This window comes from Seriola lalandi, unplaced genomic scaffold, assembly GCF_002814215.2.
Source record: "Seriola lalandi dorsalis isolate HSWRI2012SDOR001 ecotype SW California unplaced genomic scaffold, Sedor1 jcf7180002054415, whole genome shotgun sequence".
Lineage (NCBI taxonomy): Eukaryota > Metazoa > Chordata > Actinopteri > Carangiformes > Carangidae > Seriola > Seriola lalandi.
This window is the reverse complement of record NW_019524968.1, coordinates 310,414-329,979: the sequence shown is the minus strand read 5'-3', so window position 1 is coordinate 329,979 and position 19,566 is coordinate 310,414. Positions and strand designations below refer to the sequence as shown.

Sequence of the window (19,566 nt, the reverse complement as noted above, 5' to 3'; positions counted from 1 at the left end):
AAGTGTATTTGTATCTGATTGGTTGGTCTGGCAATATCAAAACTGGATACAGCGGGAAGAGCAGTTACTTTGCTATAATTTTACTTCCTCATAATTCAGTCTCTTATGCTCTGTGCTGTCACCCTCAGTGACTTGACTCTGATGAGAACAGCCTGGTTTTAGTTTTAATTAATCCGTTAGATTTGATCTCTAGATCTGACAGATTCATTTGGCTACTTGCAAATTGTGATTTTGGGGATAATTTATTGTCAATCATTTGCAGTCACCTTGTAGACGTATCGGTTAGCTAGTTAGCTGCTTGTGTATTAGTGTTGGCTAGCAGTTTTACACCACGTAGTAGCAGTAGTAACAAAGACAAAAAAAAAAAGTTTTCAGCGGTTCTCTCTCTCTCTCAATCTCTCTCGCTCTCTCTGTGTCTCTCTCGCTCTCTGTCACCATGCACTGGTTTCTGGTTGCTAAATCTTGCAACGCCACTATTGCGGGGCCATGGTCAACAGAAGAGGGCTCTGTCTCACGGTACTACTACTCCACCTGACCATCGATCCCGACCCAGATGCACAAGCACTGCAACACCCAGACAGCACTTGCGGTTGCAGCAGTGGCTGATAATGACCATAAAATCTAAGACTCACATTGCCAATTACATTGTAGCATCTCATTTGAATAGAAAATTCATTAGTAGACTAGAAAAATATACCGGATTAAGGCAGATCTAATATTTTTTTCATTTACCAGTCCACGTAAGAATAGATATTTAGATATAAATAAAGTTGTCCTCTTATGAGGGGGGTGGGGGGTGGGGTGGAAGTTGGTATAAAACTAAATACATTATGGACTTATGTATTAGTTTTAGACAATATAAAATAATGCATGTTATAGCTTACAGTCCTAAAGAAACATTCATAGATTATCCCAATAGTGTGTCTTGACGTCTGGCAGTTAGTGACCAGTCAACATCTCTTAATGCCCGCCCAGTCATAGCAGTCTAGAACCGGTAACCAGTAACAGCTGATAGGAGGGGATTGTTTTCTCTGGCCAATCACCCTCCATCATCTCCTCCCAATAGAGGTTTTGCAGTGTTAAGACAATGTCATGCTACTTCTATCTGTGATTGTGAGAGAGGGCAAAGATTGTTGGTCATGAAAATTTAAACTGGAGATTTTTAAAGTATTTGAACAAACAAATTCTTTTACTTTCCTGATGAAAACATGTTTGTGTGATCGGACCGAACAAACCATCATTAACGCTGATAAACTTGCAGACATACTGCAGCACTTCTTATTTATACCATTAAATATAATAACATTGGATTCAACGCACAGGCGAAAAAACAAAACAATACAAAGCTGAATGTTTCTAAAATCCGAACGAGCACAGTGCAGCTCTTCGCATTCACTCCTGTATGTCAGATTGATTCAGTCAAATGGGACTTTTTCTCTCAGACACCAGGGTCAGAAACATGCCGTACAGTACAGTATTTAGCAGCAGCTCCCAGTGAAGTAAAAATAGTCTCAGAATGACAGAGGCTGAAAAAGCCACTGGCAATGGTTCACTTGTTTGAAGTGGGCCACAGCCACTGTGCTTCACAGCAGCATGGATATACCAGAGAGAAAACACACACATGTATATACACACCCAAAACTGTATGGCCTAATGTTGGTTAATGGAGGTCTGCTGCAGTCAGTGCCATCTGGGCGACATGATCCCAGATGTCTTCTCTGTAATTAGAGCCAGACCCGGCCCGGCCTGGTCCAGCCCAGATCCAACCTCTCATTTACCCAGGTCCTCCCTGAATACTTAAGGAGCTTTCCAATACTGTGCAGGCCTTTACAGGAACTTTTTAGATCTGGAACATATTGTATAATTTTGTCACTAGAGAAAGCTGGAAGACTTAAGGTAAGGCGGTTATAGCTTTCATCATGTGTTGAAAATATTTACCTGGCATGGGATCCTATAATTGAATTTGAACACCAAGTCACCAGTCTAGAGGTTTTCTTCTATTACTGTAGATTTGTAGGCATTTCTGCTTTATTATATCACATGTAGCGAAGACTGACAGGGAAGATAAGATAGAGAAAGGCGAGCAGTGATATGTGACAAAGGTCACGAGTGTGATTTGTACTTACAGCGCCGAGAACACACGGTATCTTCTATTTCTACTTGACTGTGTCAAAAAATAAACCTTTTTCTTATCATCGGGGTAGGTGTTCAAAATGTCCATCGCCCAGGCGGCGGCCAAGGCCATGCTATCTGATGCCCTGCTGCAGGACGGCCCCGGGATAAACCGGATCAACCACCTGGAGCTGGAGCTTCCTCTGGACAAGGTCATCAAATTTGTGTCTGTCGGGCTTCCACTGCTGCTGGTGTGCATGGCGTTTGCCCGCGAGATCTCCCTGGGTGAGCAACTCTCTGTCTCCATCCACTGTTTTTAAAAAACTATGTTAGGACCTTTGTTTGGTTTTCCATTTGCTGTTGCCCCTAATTACATCCTGTATTCATGAGCGCTTGTTTTTTATTCCATGCTTGTCCATGCTTTCGATGCTTACTCCACGTTTCAGTGACACTGTTATGCAGTGCCCTCTGTATAGTAATTATGCCCTGTTTGTCCTTGAATTGCTCACTATGTACTGGCTAAACTGCACTTAGTTCAACTTGTGATGAGGAGGAATATCATACATACTAATGTAAACATACTTATTATTCCTGAGGTCAATGCTAGCTGATTTAAAATTAAAACAAAGGTCTAAAAACAATTCAAAGTTTTCATGTAATAAAAGAAGAAAAACTGTAAAAACTCCAAAGCTATTGAAGGTAAAAGTGGAAGTTTAGCTGTTGAGCCTAATGTGTTTTGTTAAAAGTTCTGACAAGTGTGCATATATTCGCTCTTTCACAGCAGGTTTTTATCTTTGCACTCAGAAACATCTCATCCCTTACGATTCCAACTTGAGGAAACTAATTATTAAGAGCAATAACAATGAGAGCCATAATTACACGGCACTTTCCTCGACAAATTTAGGCTGCTGTGAAGCAAGAGGAAGAAAACACTTGAACAGCACCTATCATAAAAGGAAGGGAGACATTGACTGCTGGCTCCATTATGAACGCCTCACCACAACAGAAACCAGAATAGCAATAATGATATGACAACGCAATGTCACTAAAAACACAAAATCACAATGGGCTTCAAACTCCAATCAGTAGTTTATTGACTGTTTTGCTGTTCATTTTACTTCTTGAACTGATTTAGAACCAGCAGAAAATAACATGTTTTGAATGGATTGGTTTGGTGTATTTTCACATGAGACAAGCCCACAGCCTGTCAGTCCACGGCCACATAAATAACACAAAAAGTACATCTGACAACCAAAGGATACGTGGCAAGTCCTCAGCAGTCAGAGTCTGCTGCTGAGGAGGCTGACTCGCTTGACTTTAAACTAAACATCATCTCTCCAGAGCTGGTCTGCAATCAGCCTTATGCTCCTGATGCTAATTGCCGCGGGGGATGATTGAGAGCAGCGTTCACTAACGCTGGCACACTGTAATTACAAGCCGAAGTTCTTCTGTGGCGGCTCCCCTCTATTTCAGTCAAATGAGAGGATATGTTGATTAACCAGAGGGGGGGTGGGGGGCGTCGAACATGACATGGTGCTGAGCGGCTCGACTGATGGATCTTGGCTGCCTATCTGCCGGGTTGTCAGTTTCACAACAGTGCTTGATTGCGCTGCTGTCTGGGAGTCTGGTTTACTTGCACCTGGACTCTCAGCCAAGAATTCTTGTACAAAGCAAGAAATGTGGGGATGATCTGCCAGAGTTAATTGGGGAGTGGGAGTGGGAGATAGGAGCAGTGGCAGAAATTTAGGCGCCCCTTGCTTTGCCAAATGGCTCACAGGGGTTGGGAGCTGAGGGGGAGACGGTTTTATGAGATTTCATGAGAAGGCATGTGCTGTCGTTTTTATTTAGGGTGACTTGTTAACGCATGCGCCCACACACGCTCTCACAAGCAAACTGGAAAAATAGATTCCCATAGCAAGCTGCATTAGAATATACGCTGGTGTCAGTTATTATTACAACTACAGCAGTCACCATAACTTAAACCTTAGCAAGTACCAGTGTAGCTCCCGTTATTATAATGTGGAGCATAAGAGCACTTATTTTCTCTGGTAACCCATATATCACATGAAAACATCTGTTTTCAGTCTTCTGTTTAATATTAACATGTTTTTCTCCATTGAACGCAAATTATATGAATTGCTCCACCATAATGCCTTTAGAGGTTTGTGAGGCTTTGAGCAGAAAGAACATGACAGACAGCTTTATACTGCAACACTCATTACTCTTTCATTAAGTGGCTGCCAATAATGGATGTTGATGAACCATCACTGTCTTGTCCATTCATATACCATCTGTCCTCATCATTAGCCTCATTATGTTGGCCAATAAAAGGGTCTACATTTATTTCAGAACCAGAACTTTCAATATATGTGATTACAAATATAATACATATAACACACACACACACACACACACACACATACATGGCTATAGGATAATTGGGCCACGTACCAGTTGCCTATAATGAGGTGGACTGGTACACGAAATTCCATCCTGATAGTAAATTAGTGGCAGTATGTTTCTACTTACAGGCAGCTGGGCAGATGTGGAGGGTGCTTGTAAAAAATAGAAGCTCCATGTTTCTCTTGTAAGGCTGTGTTGTAGGTGGGGCACACCCTTTGGTGTGTTTCCTCCCGAGCTCTGTGTTTAAGGGTGGAGAACCCTTGGGAAATGACAGATGGGTGTAGAGCATGCATTCAAGTGGTCAGACTATATGTGGTAATATCAAGGTGAACTAAATATAAGGTGGAGGAGGCCAGTTTTTGGAAGGGAGCCACCCAGGGTTTTTAAATGCCAGGCTGCCATTTGGAAACGTATGATTTCCCCGGTGAAAATCTGTAGCACTGAAAAGAAAAGGGCATGCAGAAGCTCACATGTACGTGTCTGGATGTGGACCTCCTGTACTGAGCACTGTGTGTATTTAAGTATATGTGTTTTTGTGTGTGTGTGTGTGTGTGTGTGTGTGTGTGTGTGTGAGAGAGAGAGAGAGATATCAAGAGCTTAGAGATTGCTTACAGGCAAATTGATAAAGCAGGATCAAAGGAGGCTGCAGGAACCAATTCCCTATATGAGCAGATAATGTTACAGATCAACATTTGTTTATTCTGCAGGGCCTCAGATCAGCTGTTTCCCTCCCAGCAATTTCACTATTAAGCAGGCCAGCTACGTTGACACATACTGCTGGGACTCTCTCATGCATCACGAATTTGACAGCGATGGGAACTTTGAGGAGCGCTCTCTCTGGGTTCACAAAGTAAGTCGAGAGATTCTGATCAGGCTTTCTTGACCTGTTATTGTCACATGTAAGTGGTTGTCAGACAAACTGCTGAAACATTTTTATCCTTATTGTGATTTGCAAGACTTCAGTTGAAAATGTCAGCATAAACCTTTAATAAGAAGCACAGTCCCTGATTTGTTGCAACAACCATTAGTGAAGTATTCTGAAACAGTGCAGTTGACATTTAAGGCCCAGTCACAAGCAGGAAAGTAATTCTAAATCAGGAATTTGTAATACCGCTTTGTGAAGCCATTGTTTATGTGACTTGTCTGCTTCTCTGCTACTTTGCCTTTTTTCTTCCTCTCCATCTGCCTCTCCCCACCCTGTCATCCTTTTCTCTCATTGTCTGTCCAGATGTTCCCTTACTCTCTCCTGGCCATGGCGGTGCTGATGTACCTGCCAGCTCTGATCTGGCGCCAGCTCGTGATGCCCTCACTGGGCTCAGACCTGCTCTTCGTAATCGACGAACTAGATAAGTCATACAACCGCTCGATCCGACTGGCCCAGAGCATTCTCGATATGCGCCAGACCACTAAGAACCCGCTCACATTTCAGGCTGAGCTGCAGAGGTGAGAGACCAGTGACTGTCGTGGCATGAATATCCACTGCTACTATATATTTTCCTTTTTTTTTTTTTTTTTTGTTTATATTTTGAATACCCAAATCTTATGAGTGCATATTTGCCGTAAGACAAGATTATGCCTTTGTTAAATGAAACTTTAATGATTCCCATAGAGAAATTGGGTCACTGGAGCAGCAAATAAAAACGATCCACCAGTGAGAAATATTGCCCAAAGGTTACAGAGGTGATCTTAAGCTGTCAGTTTGAATCTCTCGATAAACTGGGGAGTGTGGCTCTGGAAACTGAAGAGGAATGTTTTCCTCTCCCTCAGCAGCTACCATTGATATACCCTTGAGCAAGGTTTTAAGATCCAAGAGTCTCAGTGGATGGTTTGTTGTGAGTGTTGTGGTGGGCAGCTCCTAGTAGCTAAAAGTAGAAAGCTGTGGTTGGGTGTTGGGTTGGGAGGTTCCCAGCTTGAAATATGTTTAGCCGTATGAACATGAAGGAGAACATTGTGCTGAGTTTCCTCTCCTTGTCCGATTGCAGGGCAAAGAAGAAGCGATACTTTGAGTACCCTCTGCTGGAGCGATACATGCAGTGCAAACAGAACTCCTACTTCCTTGTTAGCATGCTTTTCTTACGTGGCTTCCTCCTCCTGACCTTCATGACCGCTGCCTGTCTCTACCTGGCCTACTTCCACCTCTCGGCCTTCCTGCAGGATGAGTTCAGCTGCTTTGTCCGCACCGGCATGCTGCGCGATCAGAACTGGGTTCCTGAGCTGGTTCAGTGTAAAATGATTGGTCAGTTGGTGTTTCAGGTGATAAGCGTGGCCAACGGCGCAATCTACGTCCTGTTGGCCCCCATTGTTCTTTTCAGCCTGATTCGGCTCTTTGTTTGGGACACCACCTTCATCTCCGTCTATGATGTCCTCCCAGCTCTGGATCTCCTCAACCGCCGCAGGCTCGGCTGCCCGCTAAATGACCTCAATGTCCTTCTGCTGTTCTTGCGTGCCAACGTAGCGCACTTAAAGTCCTACGGAAACGTGAGGGCGTTGTGCTCGCTGGCGCCGCCACAGGTAGGCAACACCACTGCAGGGCAAGGCTTAAATGCAATGCTGACCCAAGAAGAGATGGAGGAGCGGGAAGAGGCTGCGATGGAGCTGGCGGAGGAGGTGGAGGAGGCCAAGGAGGAAGGGAAGCTCAACTTAGTGGATATCATGACCATTCTGGGAGCAGCACAGGGAAGAGTGGTGAACTGCAGTGAGAAGAGGCCTCTGGTGGAGCAGAATATGAGTCTGGGTACCGTAACACTTATCTACACACTTAAACGCTTTCTACTAGTGGCTATTTTTGTCTACATCATTTGGGATGTACAGAAAATTATTAAGTGACCTCCAGACTAAAGATAAAGGATAATGAATACAAAGTGCTTTAAATATAACTGAACACAGAATCATTTCATATTCAAGTGGACCTGAGGAAGCAGTTTGAGAAACTGTAAGCAGTAAATCCAAATAAAAGAGTTTGGTAAAATTGTTTCTTTGTATTGTTTCTGACTTGTCTTATTTTTGTTGTTTCTTTTTGAAATCAAACTGAATCACCTATATTTCTAAAAGAGTCTTTTCAAATCACTGGCTAATGTGGAAGAGATAGATTTGTGGTACTTCCCAGCCCTAACTAACCTCTCTGTCTCTTCACAGAGCCAAACCACCAGGGGTACCATGAGTTGAAGGAGACAGCACCCTTTAGTCATTACTAGGCCTCCTATGGACTGAATCAGAGTGATAACAATGGGGGGGTTGGGACATTCTCTACAGTAGAATTTGAAGAGTGCTGTACCCACAAAGACTGTGGACGCCAATCATGGGTTTCTGCGGTCTGAAGGAAAAAAAAAAAAAAAAGCCTCTTTTAGAATTACAGGGAAAATTGTTCTGGCTGGAAATGTCAATGGATTTGTCAATTTTCAGCAGCCGTGCATCTGTAGCTGCCACAGACTTTCCTTCTGTCTCTTAGTCTGGTCCCATTTATTTTCAGGAAACCAGAGGTGGAAGCTTGCAAGTGAAAGTGGCTGTTGTAATCATGTTTACTAACAACTATATGTCGACGTGACTGTGTGCATTTGTGAGAAATAGGAGTTTTGATACAGTACGCAGTATACTGTATACTGTATACATTTTTTGAGAGACAGAAAAACATTTTAGTGGCAGTTATGGATTCCTCTCTGTAACTTATATTTGATGAACTTAATAAGAGGTCACATTACTGAATATTATAATTTATGTACTCTCTTTCCTTTTTCCACCTTATATTGGTATTTACTTTATCAGCAAATAAAATGAAATTTGTCTGTGTGTGAATTATGATACGTGTTTTCTATGTAATTATAAATAAATAAACGTGGTGTAGCTACAAGTACTTCCCTCATCATTAAATCTGCAGATGTATAATTTATATATACCAAGGTGATTTTTTGATCTGTCCTTTTAAGGATAGCAGAGAGCCACTCGTCTTTTCAGTGCTTTTATTTTTAGTACATGTAATTACAGAGCTGAGTGGGCTAAGCACTGCTTCTGTGCAGAGATGTCAGATGCTTGTCTACAAAAGGTAGGTACATAAAATACTGTATTTACAGGCAGGAAATGTCTATACGATCAAATTCAATAGAATGAGGCATGCCTCATTCTATTGAATGAAATACTATAATTTCTCTAGAAATTATAGTATTTTGACACAGCTAAGAGATGACTGTGAGCTGTCAACGTGCTTGTAATATAAATTTAACTGTTAATGAACCAGATGATACAGCAAACAATCAATGAGCATGTGGCATCTGCCATTATCTTTATGCTTCAGAGTAGCAGCCTAGCTGGAAATAAATAGGACACAATGCCTCCTTTACATGATCCAGCCTTGGCAAATATATACACTATATGTATATACAATATATGTATATAAATCAAGCAAACGTTCCACTTGTGTCACCATGTGTGACTATTGCACTGAATGAGCCAAGAATCACTACTGTGCGGCAAGTAAAGCATGCAATTATTTTGATGTAGTCAAAGGCACAAAGGCAGGCTAAGTTCCTTGTGGGTAATAAGGGCCAGTGGTGTACAACAGGAATGCGATGTAGATCTATCTGAGACTTATAATGAACCCTTTGGAAGTCCAGATACAAATGATGTGTGTGTATGTTTTGTAGACTATCACTTCACTGCAAAAAAAAAAAAAACTTAATGACCTGTGTTTTATTATCGAAACAGGAAATCACGGGGCATGGAACACTTTATAGTCAAGGCATTTCAGCTTTCAGATATTTTCCACATCAAAGTAATGGTTAGGCTTTTCATGCTGCAGCACAACTTTAACAGTCATGCATGTAAGATTCCAATCAATCCATCCAGCACAGAGTAAGAAGGGAGACAGGTGATGATGATGAATGTTCTTAATTACATATTTTCAATGGGAGTAAACTTAAACTTTAAAGCTTAACACAAAGGCAAAAACATGAGTATGTGCTGTTTGTGATGGTGTTGTTGTCTGGGCTGCAGCTGGCTGGCTCAGGCCACTTGAGGGCATCATTGAGTCATAATGAAATCAGACTGCCAGCATTGTTTTGATGGCAATATATTAATTTAGGGCTGCATCATAAGTGGGGTCAGTGTTGATATTTATAATTCCTGTAATCAAAACAAAAGAGATTGCAGTCTCATTCAAATCAGCCTTATCAGGCGTTCAGCAGGTCCAGACTCTTCTGCCAGAGTCTGTAAAAGCTTCTGTGCCGCAGCCAATTTTATGGTGGGGCTGCTGTTGCTGTGATTGGACCGCTGCCTTTTTGGAGTCAAGAAACTGCTGGCAATCTTCACTAGGTTCGGCTATGTCAGCAGGCTGGACACCAACAACCACTGTTTGCACTCTGTTTCCCAAAATGTTGGGCTTATGCTTTAAAGCAGAATTTGATTGAGTGAAATGAGAGATCAAGGGCGTCCTTAGCCTGCTCCACGCTGTCATTCCTGCCTGCTTGGATAATGGTGATGACTCTGTTACATCCAAACAATACTGAGGCGGTATCATCACAAGGTTTACATAGCTCGCAGCACAGCAGCAGGCACGGCGCAGGATCCAAGTTATTGAGTTTGCAGTCTGTTGTAGTCTGACAACTCTGAGCCACAACCTTTTGCACTCAACTCTGCATGAGAGATCTACTGATGGGAACAGATAGAAACATCAAATTACTTTGCGCTCATCCTGTTTGTTTCCACTGAGTATGGCAATGATCTATGTGCTAGAGGCTGGTGTGAGAGGAGGGGATTTGGGGATTGGGATGCTTTAAAACTGATCACACTACCATCTAATTAGAAATGATGTATGAGGACAATGATGATTTTTTTTTGGGTTCTTTGTTCCTGTCCAGTAATAACTACCTGAAATACAGCTAGCCTTTTCCGTGATGGGGTTTTTACAAATAAACAGTTTTACCATTTAGGTTGCTGGCTGTAAATGGGTCTGAGTCAGATGCCTGCAGATCAATCTCATGAGGAATTTAAAGCGAGTTTCACATGGCGACAGCATGCAAAACAGTAGCTGATAGTAAACCACAGTTGAGGTGACCTTCAGTTCATGATTCAATTGATCCATTGTAGCTCGACTCCTCACTCAGACGACCATCTAATAAAGAAAGAAGCTTAAATTAAAAGTGATAGCCATTCTGAGCAGAAAACACACACTCAGGCAGTTTTATGCTGTTGCCACAATGATTAGAGAAGCTTTAAAAGGCCATAACTGCCTGTCAGGGAATGATGTGATTATAGTCAAACATATAATAACTGTGGTGGAACTCGTAAAGTGCTTAAATAATACTGGTATTATAGCATATCTTGGCTGAGATTTTTACATGTTGCAATCAACATTTGTCCTGTAAATTCCAGCAATATAAAACTACAATATTACACGTTGCCCCAAGAAACTGCTAACTTTAGCTAAGCTAAAGTTAGCTTAGAAATGGAGTGCACTAACATCAACAAACAACCCACCACAACACAGACTCAAACACAAATTCCACATGAGCACAAAAAAACCCCAAACTGACTGACACTGGGGAAAAATTATGACATTACGTTTTATAAATCTTATTTCAAAAAAACATAATGTTCGAAATATATTCTCGCATAGGCAGACCTATCACCAGATTTTTTTTTAGCACTGTGGCAGTGCTGGAGAGTTAGATATTGTTTAAAATATAGTTTATAGCCAAACTGTATTAACAGTGTACCTTTAGTTACCTCATCTATCAACATGATGTCGGTCAATCATGTTCAGTCTCCTATGGTCGAACTAGACAGTGGGATTTTCGGTGAGCTGGTGGATCATCAAAACATCTATAAAGGTTTTACCGTCCCTGTCAGTCTCTTTACAAGCCCTCTCTGTGTGCCTGTCATTCGGGGTGCTCATGAGAGTTTGCTAACATGGGTGTTCCAGCAGATAAGTCCACCGCCGGTAGGTGTTCTTTGCATGCACTTGCTGTTTTGTCTGCAGTCCCAATTAATCATATTTAAAGCTTCACAGCAAGGGTAGGAAGGGTACACTTTTCTTACCCTGGTAATCTTTTAACTGGCACTATCCAAGTGCCGTACAGGGCTTAATTCCTTTCCCAGTCCAACCATCATGTCACTTTTGGCCGGTGCCCAGCATGCTCGCTTGTTTCTACCTACGCAGTGCAAGCACATGTGCAAGTGCAAGCAACAGGATGCTATGTGCAGTTCACCACTGGTGCCATTAACAACAAGGGTTTTCTTAATGTTACAGAACCTTGAATATTTTAAGCAGTTATTTCTTCCATGCTTTTACAACAGTACCCTCAGTAATACAGAGGCTCACTGTTGACTGTGCCTAATTAGAGAAACTTGTCCAGAAAGAAAAATCTGCAGCAGTCCTCATTGACCCCTCTCAGCATGGAGAGCTCTTTATCTTCAGAGTGCGGAGTAAATGCTCACTCTACATTTGACTCACAGGTTTGCTTTTAAGCATGCCTCCCATCCTCTGAGTGACTAATCTGTCTCTTTTCCTGAGGTTTTCGAGTCATCAAGTTTTAATTGAGTGGTCTTCTTCTCTTTCTCTTTTGACATGTAAGTTGTCAATGCTAAGTACTCAGTCCTTCCTTTTCAAACAAAGCACTGTCACTGCTGCAGGAAATGCAGAACAGCAAGGGATGAAAACACCTACCTAAAACCTGCTGTGTGGCTTTCATGAACTGGCTATACTGTAGCGTGAATTACCTGTATAATATCATGTAAAATATCATGTAAAATATCTACAGATGCTCACACTCAACTTTAGTCATGAAACATATGCAAGGGCAAACAGTAATGATTTGAAACCATCCAAGGCTGAATAAATTAAGGAAACCTCTCAAACAGAAGATGAATTATTTTGATTATACTGTGTTTATGAAGCTCGGTGCAACTCATCAAACAGGAGCAGAAGTTGATAATATAATAATCCTCAGGTTTATTACCAGTATATGTCCACAAGGTGCAGTTCGACTCGGAAGCAAACGCAGGTAAAACTCACATTTAGAAAACAAATTTTATTAAACAGGAACTGTTTCTCATAATACCAAAGCAAGGCTGAACAAATTTAATTAATTGCCCAGGAGTACAAACCTCGTTTCTGTGCCTACAAAGGTCAGGACAGTTGGACAGGGAATCATAAACTGAGCGCAGATGGGCTACAGCAGGTCTGTCTCAGAGGATCATACCCCCTCTGGATTCTTCAAGGACGCCTTTGGTCCTAAATCCAACCAAATCCAACCAATCGTACACTTTGCACATAATTCTGGTACAATTTCAAATTATTGTTAAGTTTAAAATTGTTAAATAACAGGTAAACAAGCAGCTGCGAGTATTTGCCTCACAGGCAAATATACAGCCTGCCCCAACTTATTGCTTGGGGTTTTTGGGGCTGAATGAAAACTGAAGACAAGACCTGCAGACGCTACTCTGGGCTGAAAACACTTCATAGTCTCTTATTAGTAATATTATTATTATTATTATTATTTGGCCTATTTCAGCATAACATTGCACCCCCACCCCCACAAACACACACAAACACACACACACCCCTCCAAACCTTTTGTGTGATTCAAACTGTATTTACAGAACACCGGGGCTGACCCCCAGTGTGACCCCAATCCACCCTGACTTGTAGTGCTGACAAGCCTCTTACCTGAGGTGTCAATGTCAAGTACAGCTGTCAGCTGGTACGGATGTGGGATGACACAGAAAGAAGGGGGATAGGGGGTGGGGGGCGGTGACATTGTATTTCAGTGAGTGCTGTCATTTCCTTACAGTGATAATGTCCTGGGAGGTGGAAATCTGCTCTCCTATCTCCTCCCTCCACGTCCTCAAACGCTGGTATATCATTTTAGCTTATTCATTCATTGAGTCATTTACACCACATGTTCCAAAATAATAGGCTGGCTGTTTGAGAAAAAGGACTAAAATCACATCTTGACTGCAAGTGCTGAGATGCACACAGACAAAAACAGCTCTAATACTGATGTAATTTGCTGTCTGCATTTTGCTGCTGTTCGTTTTCTTTTTTATTTAAATTTATATTTTCATCAAGATATGTGTACAAAATTCAGTTTCAACTAAAAAGCACAGAACCTTTCAATCTTCTGCCAACACTGAACAACTCTCCTACTCATACCCTTTTTTCCCATCACTTACCTTTTAACTTGAGCAACTCTGTAAACATATTCTTCAGATATGATGGAAGCAAAATCTGAAGAATATGCTGGCTAGAGTAAAAAATATTAGTTCTCTAAATGGTGGAAATGCCCATGTCCAGATGACAACCAACATAATCAATCAGCCCAATTTTCCACCAGATTTCACTGGAAATCTGTTCTAAGGTTTTTGACATTTCCTTTCAACAGACAAACCAACAAACTAATCAATGTCTGAAAAAATAACCTTGGCAACAGAAATGTGATTTATTTGTATTAGTAATCTTTTTTTTTCTTGCACCACACACACTGCTCAGTCCCTTGTGTCAGTGTGAAGTACTTGCAATTAAGCAGCCCAACATTCACCCTTACCACCTCCATCATAACTACCCTTGCCAGTGTTTCTATGCATGACATTATGTCATTTGCAGTCTCTCCTAAGGCTGTGCACAAAGTTTATTGTTGAAAGATCGAAAAACACTATGAAATGCCCTCATTAGAAAGCTGTTCAAAAACATCCCTAAAATCCAGATGGATTTTCAATTAGATTTTTAGTGCAGGAAGAAATATATATACAGTATGTGTGCCAAATTTCATATATGATTGTTATGTCCTGTGTAGGATTGGCCGAGACACAATATGAGTACCCAATCTTCCTAAAGTCCCATGTAATCACAGGAACTGATTACTGGTAGACATTAAACTGTTGTATTCATTTACTAATTGCTTCCCAATAATCTGAGAGTATATTCCAGGTTCAGGGTAGACAAAGGTCAAAATAACAAAAAAAATCTATTTGGAAACAAAACACCAACATAACCTGCCCAAATATAACAGAACCAACTTACAATAACTAACCTGGCGGTCCACCCCCACTAACCCTCAAATACACAAAAGCCCTAGAAATGGCAAAGGTTACTCAGATGCAGACAATGTTGTGGTCGGCTGGGCCAGGAGGTAGATGAATTTTTCTCCCCTTGTAGCTCGGCTGCACCATTTCGGTCCTTATATTCAAGGACATCTGACAGGAGCCAATCAGCTGCTAAATCCAATGCTGTCCATCAATCACCTCCTCGTCCCAGCACACGCTCCTTTGCATACATACAAAGAGGCCATGCCAACTTTCAGCCCACAAAAAAAAAATATACACAACCAAATTAACAATACGATTGCAGTTGTAACAATTACATATTTGAACGCTTGTAAAAGTCTTGATAATATAAGAGTCAAATATATAACACATACAGAACAAGACTGTAGACAACAGGAAACACCACAGCAAATTTTCAGATCAGTGCTAGGAAGTTTTTATTCATCAGTGGTGGAAGTGCTGAATCAGCTCCATCGTCCTGCAGCTAGGCATGAGCCGGAGAATGTGTCAGATCTGTTCAGTTTGGTGACAGATGATTTTCAAAGCCCAAGCTCTCATTTGCATGAGTTTAAAATTGGAAGCAGTTTGACCTCTGTCTTGAAGCTGCAAATTTGATTAGTCGTGGTGTCCAGTTGTATCAGTAGGAGAGAGCATAACCAATTCATGAGAGAAATCAAAGTGAAATTAATGAAAACACAGGGATCTGGTTGTTTGTGCCATTTCTTAACTTTAAACCAATCACTGCTTTCCTTTGTTGATTGCGTCACTATTTAACACACTGGGGAATCCTTTAACAAAATTTTTGTAAATGCAGGGCAGTCCGTTATGAGAACTGTCCCTTAAAAATTGTATTTCTATGCAAATAAACTGCAAGTGTAAAAGCATGTTTTTCGAAACGCAATTGCGGTCAGGTTAATTTACATATTTGATAAGTTGCAAATGCATTGATACTGAATGTATCATTAAAATGTCGATGCATCATGAACGCTGCATGTTGAAAAATGATGCTAAAGGGGTAACCGGTGCATTAAAAAGTTGCCTTTTGTGTGAAAAATACATATTTTACACATCAAAATCTGTAAATCTGTTTCCAAGTAAACCCTTTTGTGTCTCCACAAAAAAAAAAAAAAAAGAAATTAATTGCCTCAAGTGTTGTCACTTGCGTGATCGTTGACTGGGTTTGAAAATGGCTGTGGAAAAGAAATGAGTTTACCAGGGATCTGTAGTCCGCTCCTCATCTCTGACTGAGACTTGAGGCTCCAGGCTACATTAGCTGCTGCTGGTATAATACCCCTGAATCTCTGAACAGACTGAACTCTCAGCGGTTGAGTTGCACTGTGGGTAATGGCAGGTGCCAGTTTTTGATATGGAAGAAGAAGAATGTGTGGTATAAAAATGATAATCTTGATCCTTTTTTTTTTTTTTAAAGCTGTCAATTGTGAGTCTGATGATGTTATAAGAATGTAATATTAAATCGGTTAATTAGTCTTTAAAGCTGCCAGTGCACCTTACCAAAAGTGCTGGTTGGTTGGTCAAACGGCTTTGGAAACCCCTCCGCCACATCGTCCTAACAATGGATTTGAGGGTTTGAGTGTGACATTTTCTGCAACTTTTCACGCTGATAGTTCGACACTAACGGGAACTTTATGCAAGGACTGTTCAATTGTGTAGAAGTGAGACAAGAGCCAGGGTATAAAACTTGTCTCTCAGCTCTCTAAATTTAATCATTCTTCACACTGGCATTCTTTGTGCGTATAAATGAATGAATGCCTTCTGGGAGTGCGGCATTATCCCCATATTTAAATGAATATTACTGTTCATGTTCCCCTTCTCTAAGACAACCTTTATTTTACTCCACCTTTGAGTGTGGCCCAAGCAGAAACCTCCGGGGCAGAAAAATGAAGCTAGCACAAAGTGCTAAAAACTCCTGCAGTTTTTGGACCTCACAGACTCCCATGTTAAAATGTTCAACTTCACTGCATAAGTAAACATGTTTACAGCCTGGAGCAGCTCACTCTGAAGTTCAAAACTGCTCCTCAAAAACATTTGGGTAACATCTTTATTTACAGGCTATGGTGTGGCCATGCAGAGCTGTTTTAAAAAAAAAAAACGTTCTGCCTTCTGATGCCATTTGACAACAGAACTAATTCTTTTCAACCATAACCCAGGCCCTGAGGTGTTCTGGCTTACGCCTAAGTGATAAATTTCTTGAATCATTCGCCATGTTCTCCTTCGCTTCTCCTTGGTAATTGAATTTATTGTTTATCTCATCTGCAGTCTCGACAAATACTAAACGTGAAACAGATATTGACCTTACATTCTGTGCAGTGCAGTTACCTTAATTGTCTTAGGTACCAATTAGTGTTAATGAGGAGGCAGAGTTTTCAGTGACAGATTGCAATACATGATCATCAGTGTCTTCAACAGTGATTAAAATAATTTAATAAATAATTTAAAATAAAATAATTTCCCACTTTTCTGAGGGAAGTTAGAGTGGTTTTAAACACAGAAACAAAAACACAGTGTAAATCATTGTTCACTTGCCCCCTCAGCAGTCTAAGGGTTGATGCTGCACTTGAGTTTTCACAGTACTGGAATGTCGCATGACATGGTGAGTGGAATTTCTTTGAGGCGAATTGAAAAAGGGCTTGTTGAACCACTGCACCACAGGTATCACCGCAGCCAAACTCCAAACTAAAGGTACGTTCACAATAGCACTCAACATTTAATTTAAAGCCGTCAAATACAAGAGTGACTTTACTATTTTGGTGTTAAATCCAGCTTGTTACGGCAGACTTATAGGCTGTGAGCGTTACTACAAGTGTTGTTTTCTACCAATTCCTAGTTTTTTAAACTCCTACAAAAAAGCTAAGACATTTACCAGTTTTGATTTTCATGTCTTGGAGTTTATTTTTTCTCATGCACCATGAGAAGAGCATACACGAAAAAGCTCTCAGACCTGTTTATCTTCTGTAGTGGAAGTAAGGTGATATGGTGGGCATTTTATTGGCCCACCTGCTGCTGTTGTGGTTTAAATGAAGTGGGCTGCAGAAATGGTTCCTGTACTGACTGGGGGGGTAGATGTAGTGCTGCTGTGTGTATTGCCCCCACACAATAAACATCATGGCTGTCGCAGCTGAATGAAAGCTCTGTATTTGACTGATGACTTGTTTAAGAGAGAGAGAAATGAAAAGAGGGGGCGACGGGAAGACTGATATAAATGTGCCAAGCGTCGGCCCATCTGCATCTATATCATCTGTCAACAATCCTGAAGCATCACACCCCTGAGAGGTGTGTGTGTCTTTGTGTAGGTGCGCTCAAACAGGTGTGTTTATGTGTATGTTTGAAGGTGGTAGACATACAGCTGCTGTGAAGTACATATTCATGTGCTCTGATTGATGCCCTTATATTCAAAGCACATTTCTTAGTACATCAATGGGATGAATGGCCATTAAAAACATCACTGATGCTGCATGTTGAGCCTGTGAAAGATTATCAAGAGCACTTTGGGATGTACTGTGTGATATAAAAAATGAAGGCAATGGTGTAGTCGGTTTTGTTACTCAGTGTGTTCCTCTTTTAACTATCACTGACCTCTAACAGCTGGTTTTTAAAGGAAAATGTATCACAGACATAAAAAGTTCCAGGTGCTCAGGGTGAAACTGCACTATCCAAATACCTGAGAACCTCATCCAGGTTGTGCACCTGTTCTGAGACTTTTACTGATTACATGACTTTATTCATTCCCTGAGGGAAGCAGTCAGTTCCTGCCAACATGAGAAGCAGAACACTGGAAACCCTGTAAGTGCGTTTTCATTGTGTGGCATGTCTTCCGTATCAGGCAGCTGGAATTAAGCATACTTGTATACGTTGGTGTTACAGGTGATGGTAATTGCCTCTGTCATGTTCCTCAGCACACTCTGTTCTGTTGATAACATGCCCTTGGCCTCTAGTCAATCCAGTTATTTATCAAGTGACTCTGAACAGCAAAAGACTCGCTCTGTTTAAAACAGGTTTGGTGTTTTTTTTCTCGACTGAAACCTCAAAGTGACACGTGTGGCACTCAGTCAAATACAGCTTCTGTTTCTGGAGATACGCGTCCACATCTGGGTCATCCTTTGCTGCTGTTGACTTTGAATATTTTCTTCAAGTGTCGCAGCACCATTTCAACTCGTCTGCCCACAAACTGTGTTGAATTTTTTTCTTGCTGTTTTCCTAAAACGTAAGTATGTCAGTGTGGAGTACAGATGTCCAACACTTTCCACATGGTTTTAATTTAGACATCATAACGCAACATGAAGCTATTAATACCCTAGTTTAGAATACATTTATAGTATGTCACTTTTCCACATTAAAATGACTGAACCTATGTTACATACTTTGTTGAGTTGTGCTCTTACATTATCGCAAATGTTTTCAGCAATTCTCAAACCTAGAGAAATCTGGGATCTTAATCATGGTAATGGTATGTGTCATTTGGTCGCCTGTCAAGGACGTCATATCCCCTATGTGCATGTGGTTGCCTGCCAGAAACATCAAAATTGCTGCTCTGACTAAAAACTCCAGAAAAACTGACACTGAAGGAATCCAAACCAGGAGAAAACACGACGTCACTGCTGTCTTTTGTTATTGTTGCGGTTGAGAGTTGGAAATATAATTTCTCTTTGCTTTCATGCTGAAAATTAGACCATTAAACTGGTGCTGGCAAAATATTGACTAACAAATCTCCTCTCTACTTTGAATCTGCTTAATCTGTTAGTGTGTTTTGTCAGAGTTGATGATGGTGTTGTTTGTGGTAGCATAGGCAAGATAAAGAAAATAGTCTTGGTGTGAGAAGCAGTGATGGCTGGCATTAGGGGAGTGACTCTGGGACGCCAGTGATCACTGTCTAGCCTCCTGGAGGTGTCGTGGGACCAACTAGACGAAACACTGGTGAAAGGAGGTTCCCACCTGATGACCCCAAAGACATGTTAGTTATCACTGCTCATTAGTCTGTATAGCTAAATTAATAGTTAT

At 41.1% G+C, this 19,566-nt stretch overlaps 1 protein-coding gene across 2 annotated transcripts; it reads left to right on the top strand.

Moving 5' to 3' along the window:
• The first annotated feature begins 1,840 nt into the window (after positions 1 to 1,840).
• LOC111657828 (pannexin-3) lies at positions 1,841 to 8,362 on the top strand. 2 transcript variants are annotated; one of them, XM_023410152.2, is made up of 6 exons: positions 1,841 to 1,896; positions 2,205 to 2,397; positions 5,223 to 5,365; positions 5,744 to 5,958; positions 6,498 to 7,249; positions 7,651 to 8,362. In XM_023410152.2, exons 2-6 carry the CDS (start codon positions 2,214 to 2,216, stop codon positions 7,707 to 7,709), a joined length of 1,353 nt encoding a protein of 450 aa, XP_023265920.1. In that variant the 5' UTR covers positions 1,841 to 1,896; positions 2,205 to 2,213; the 3' UTR covers positions 7,710 to 8,362. The 2 variants fall into 2 exon arrangements, with proteins under 2 accessions (XP_023265920.1, XP_023265918.1); XM_023410150.2 differs by lacking the exon at positions 7,651 to 8,362 and having other exon boundaries at positions 6,498 to 7,486.
• Positions 8,363 to 19,566: the final 11,204 nt, after the last annotated feature.

Excerpts from the sequence above, each read along its gene's own strand:
- LOC111657828 (XM_023410150.2), top strand. The coding sequence starts at position 2,214 with ATGTCCATCGCCCAGGCGGCGGCCAAGGCCATGCTATCTGATGCCCTG. Across the intron at positions 5,366-5,743 it reads GCTCTCTCTGGGTTCACAAA|ATGTTCCCTTACTCTCTCCT; the intron begins GTAAGTCGAGAG and ends TTGTCTGTCCAG. Across the intron at positions 5,959-6,497 it reads TTTCAGGCTGAGCTGCAGAG|GGCAAAGAAGAAGCGATACT; the intron begins GTGAGAGACCAG and ends GTCCGATTGCAG.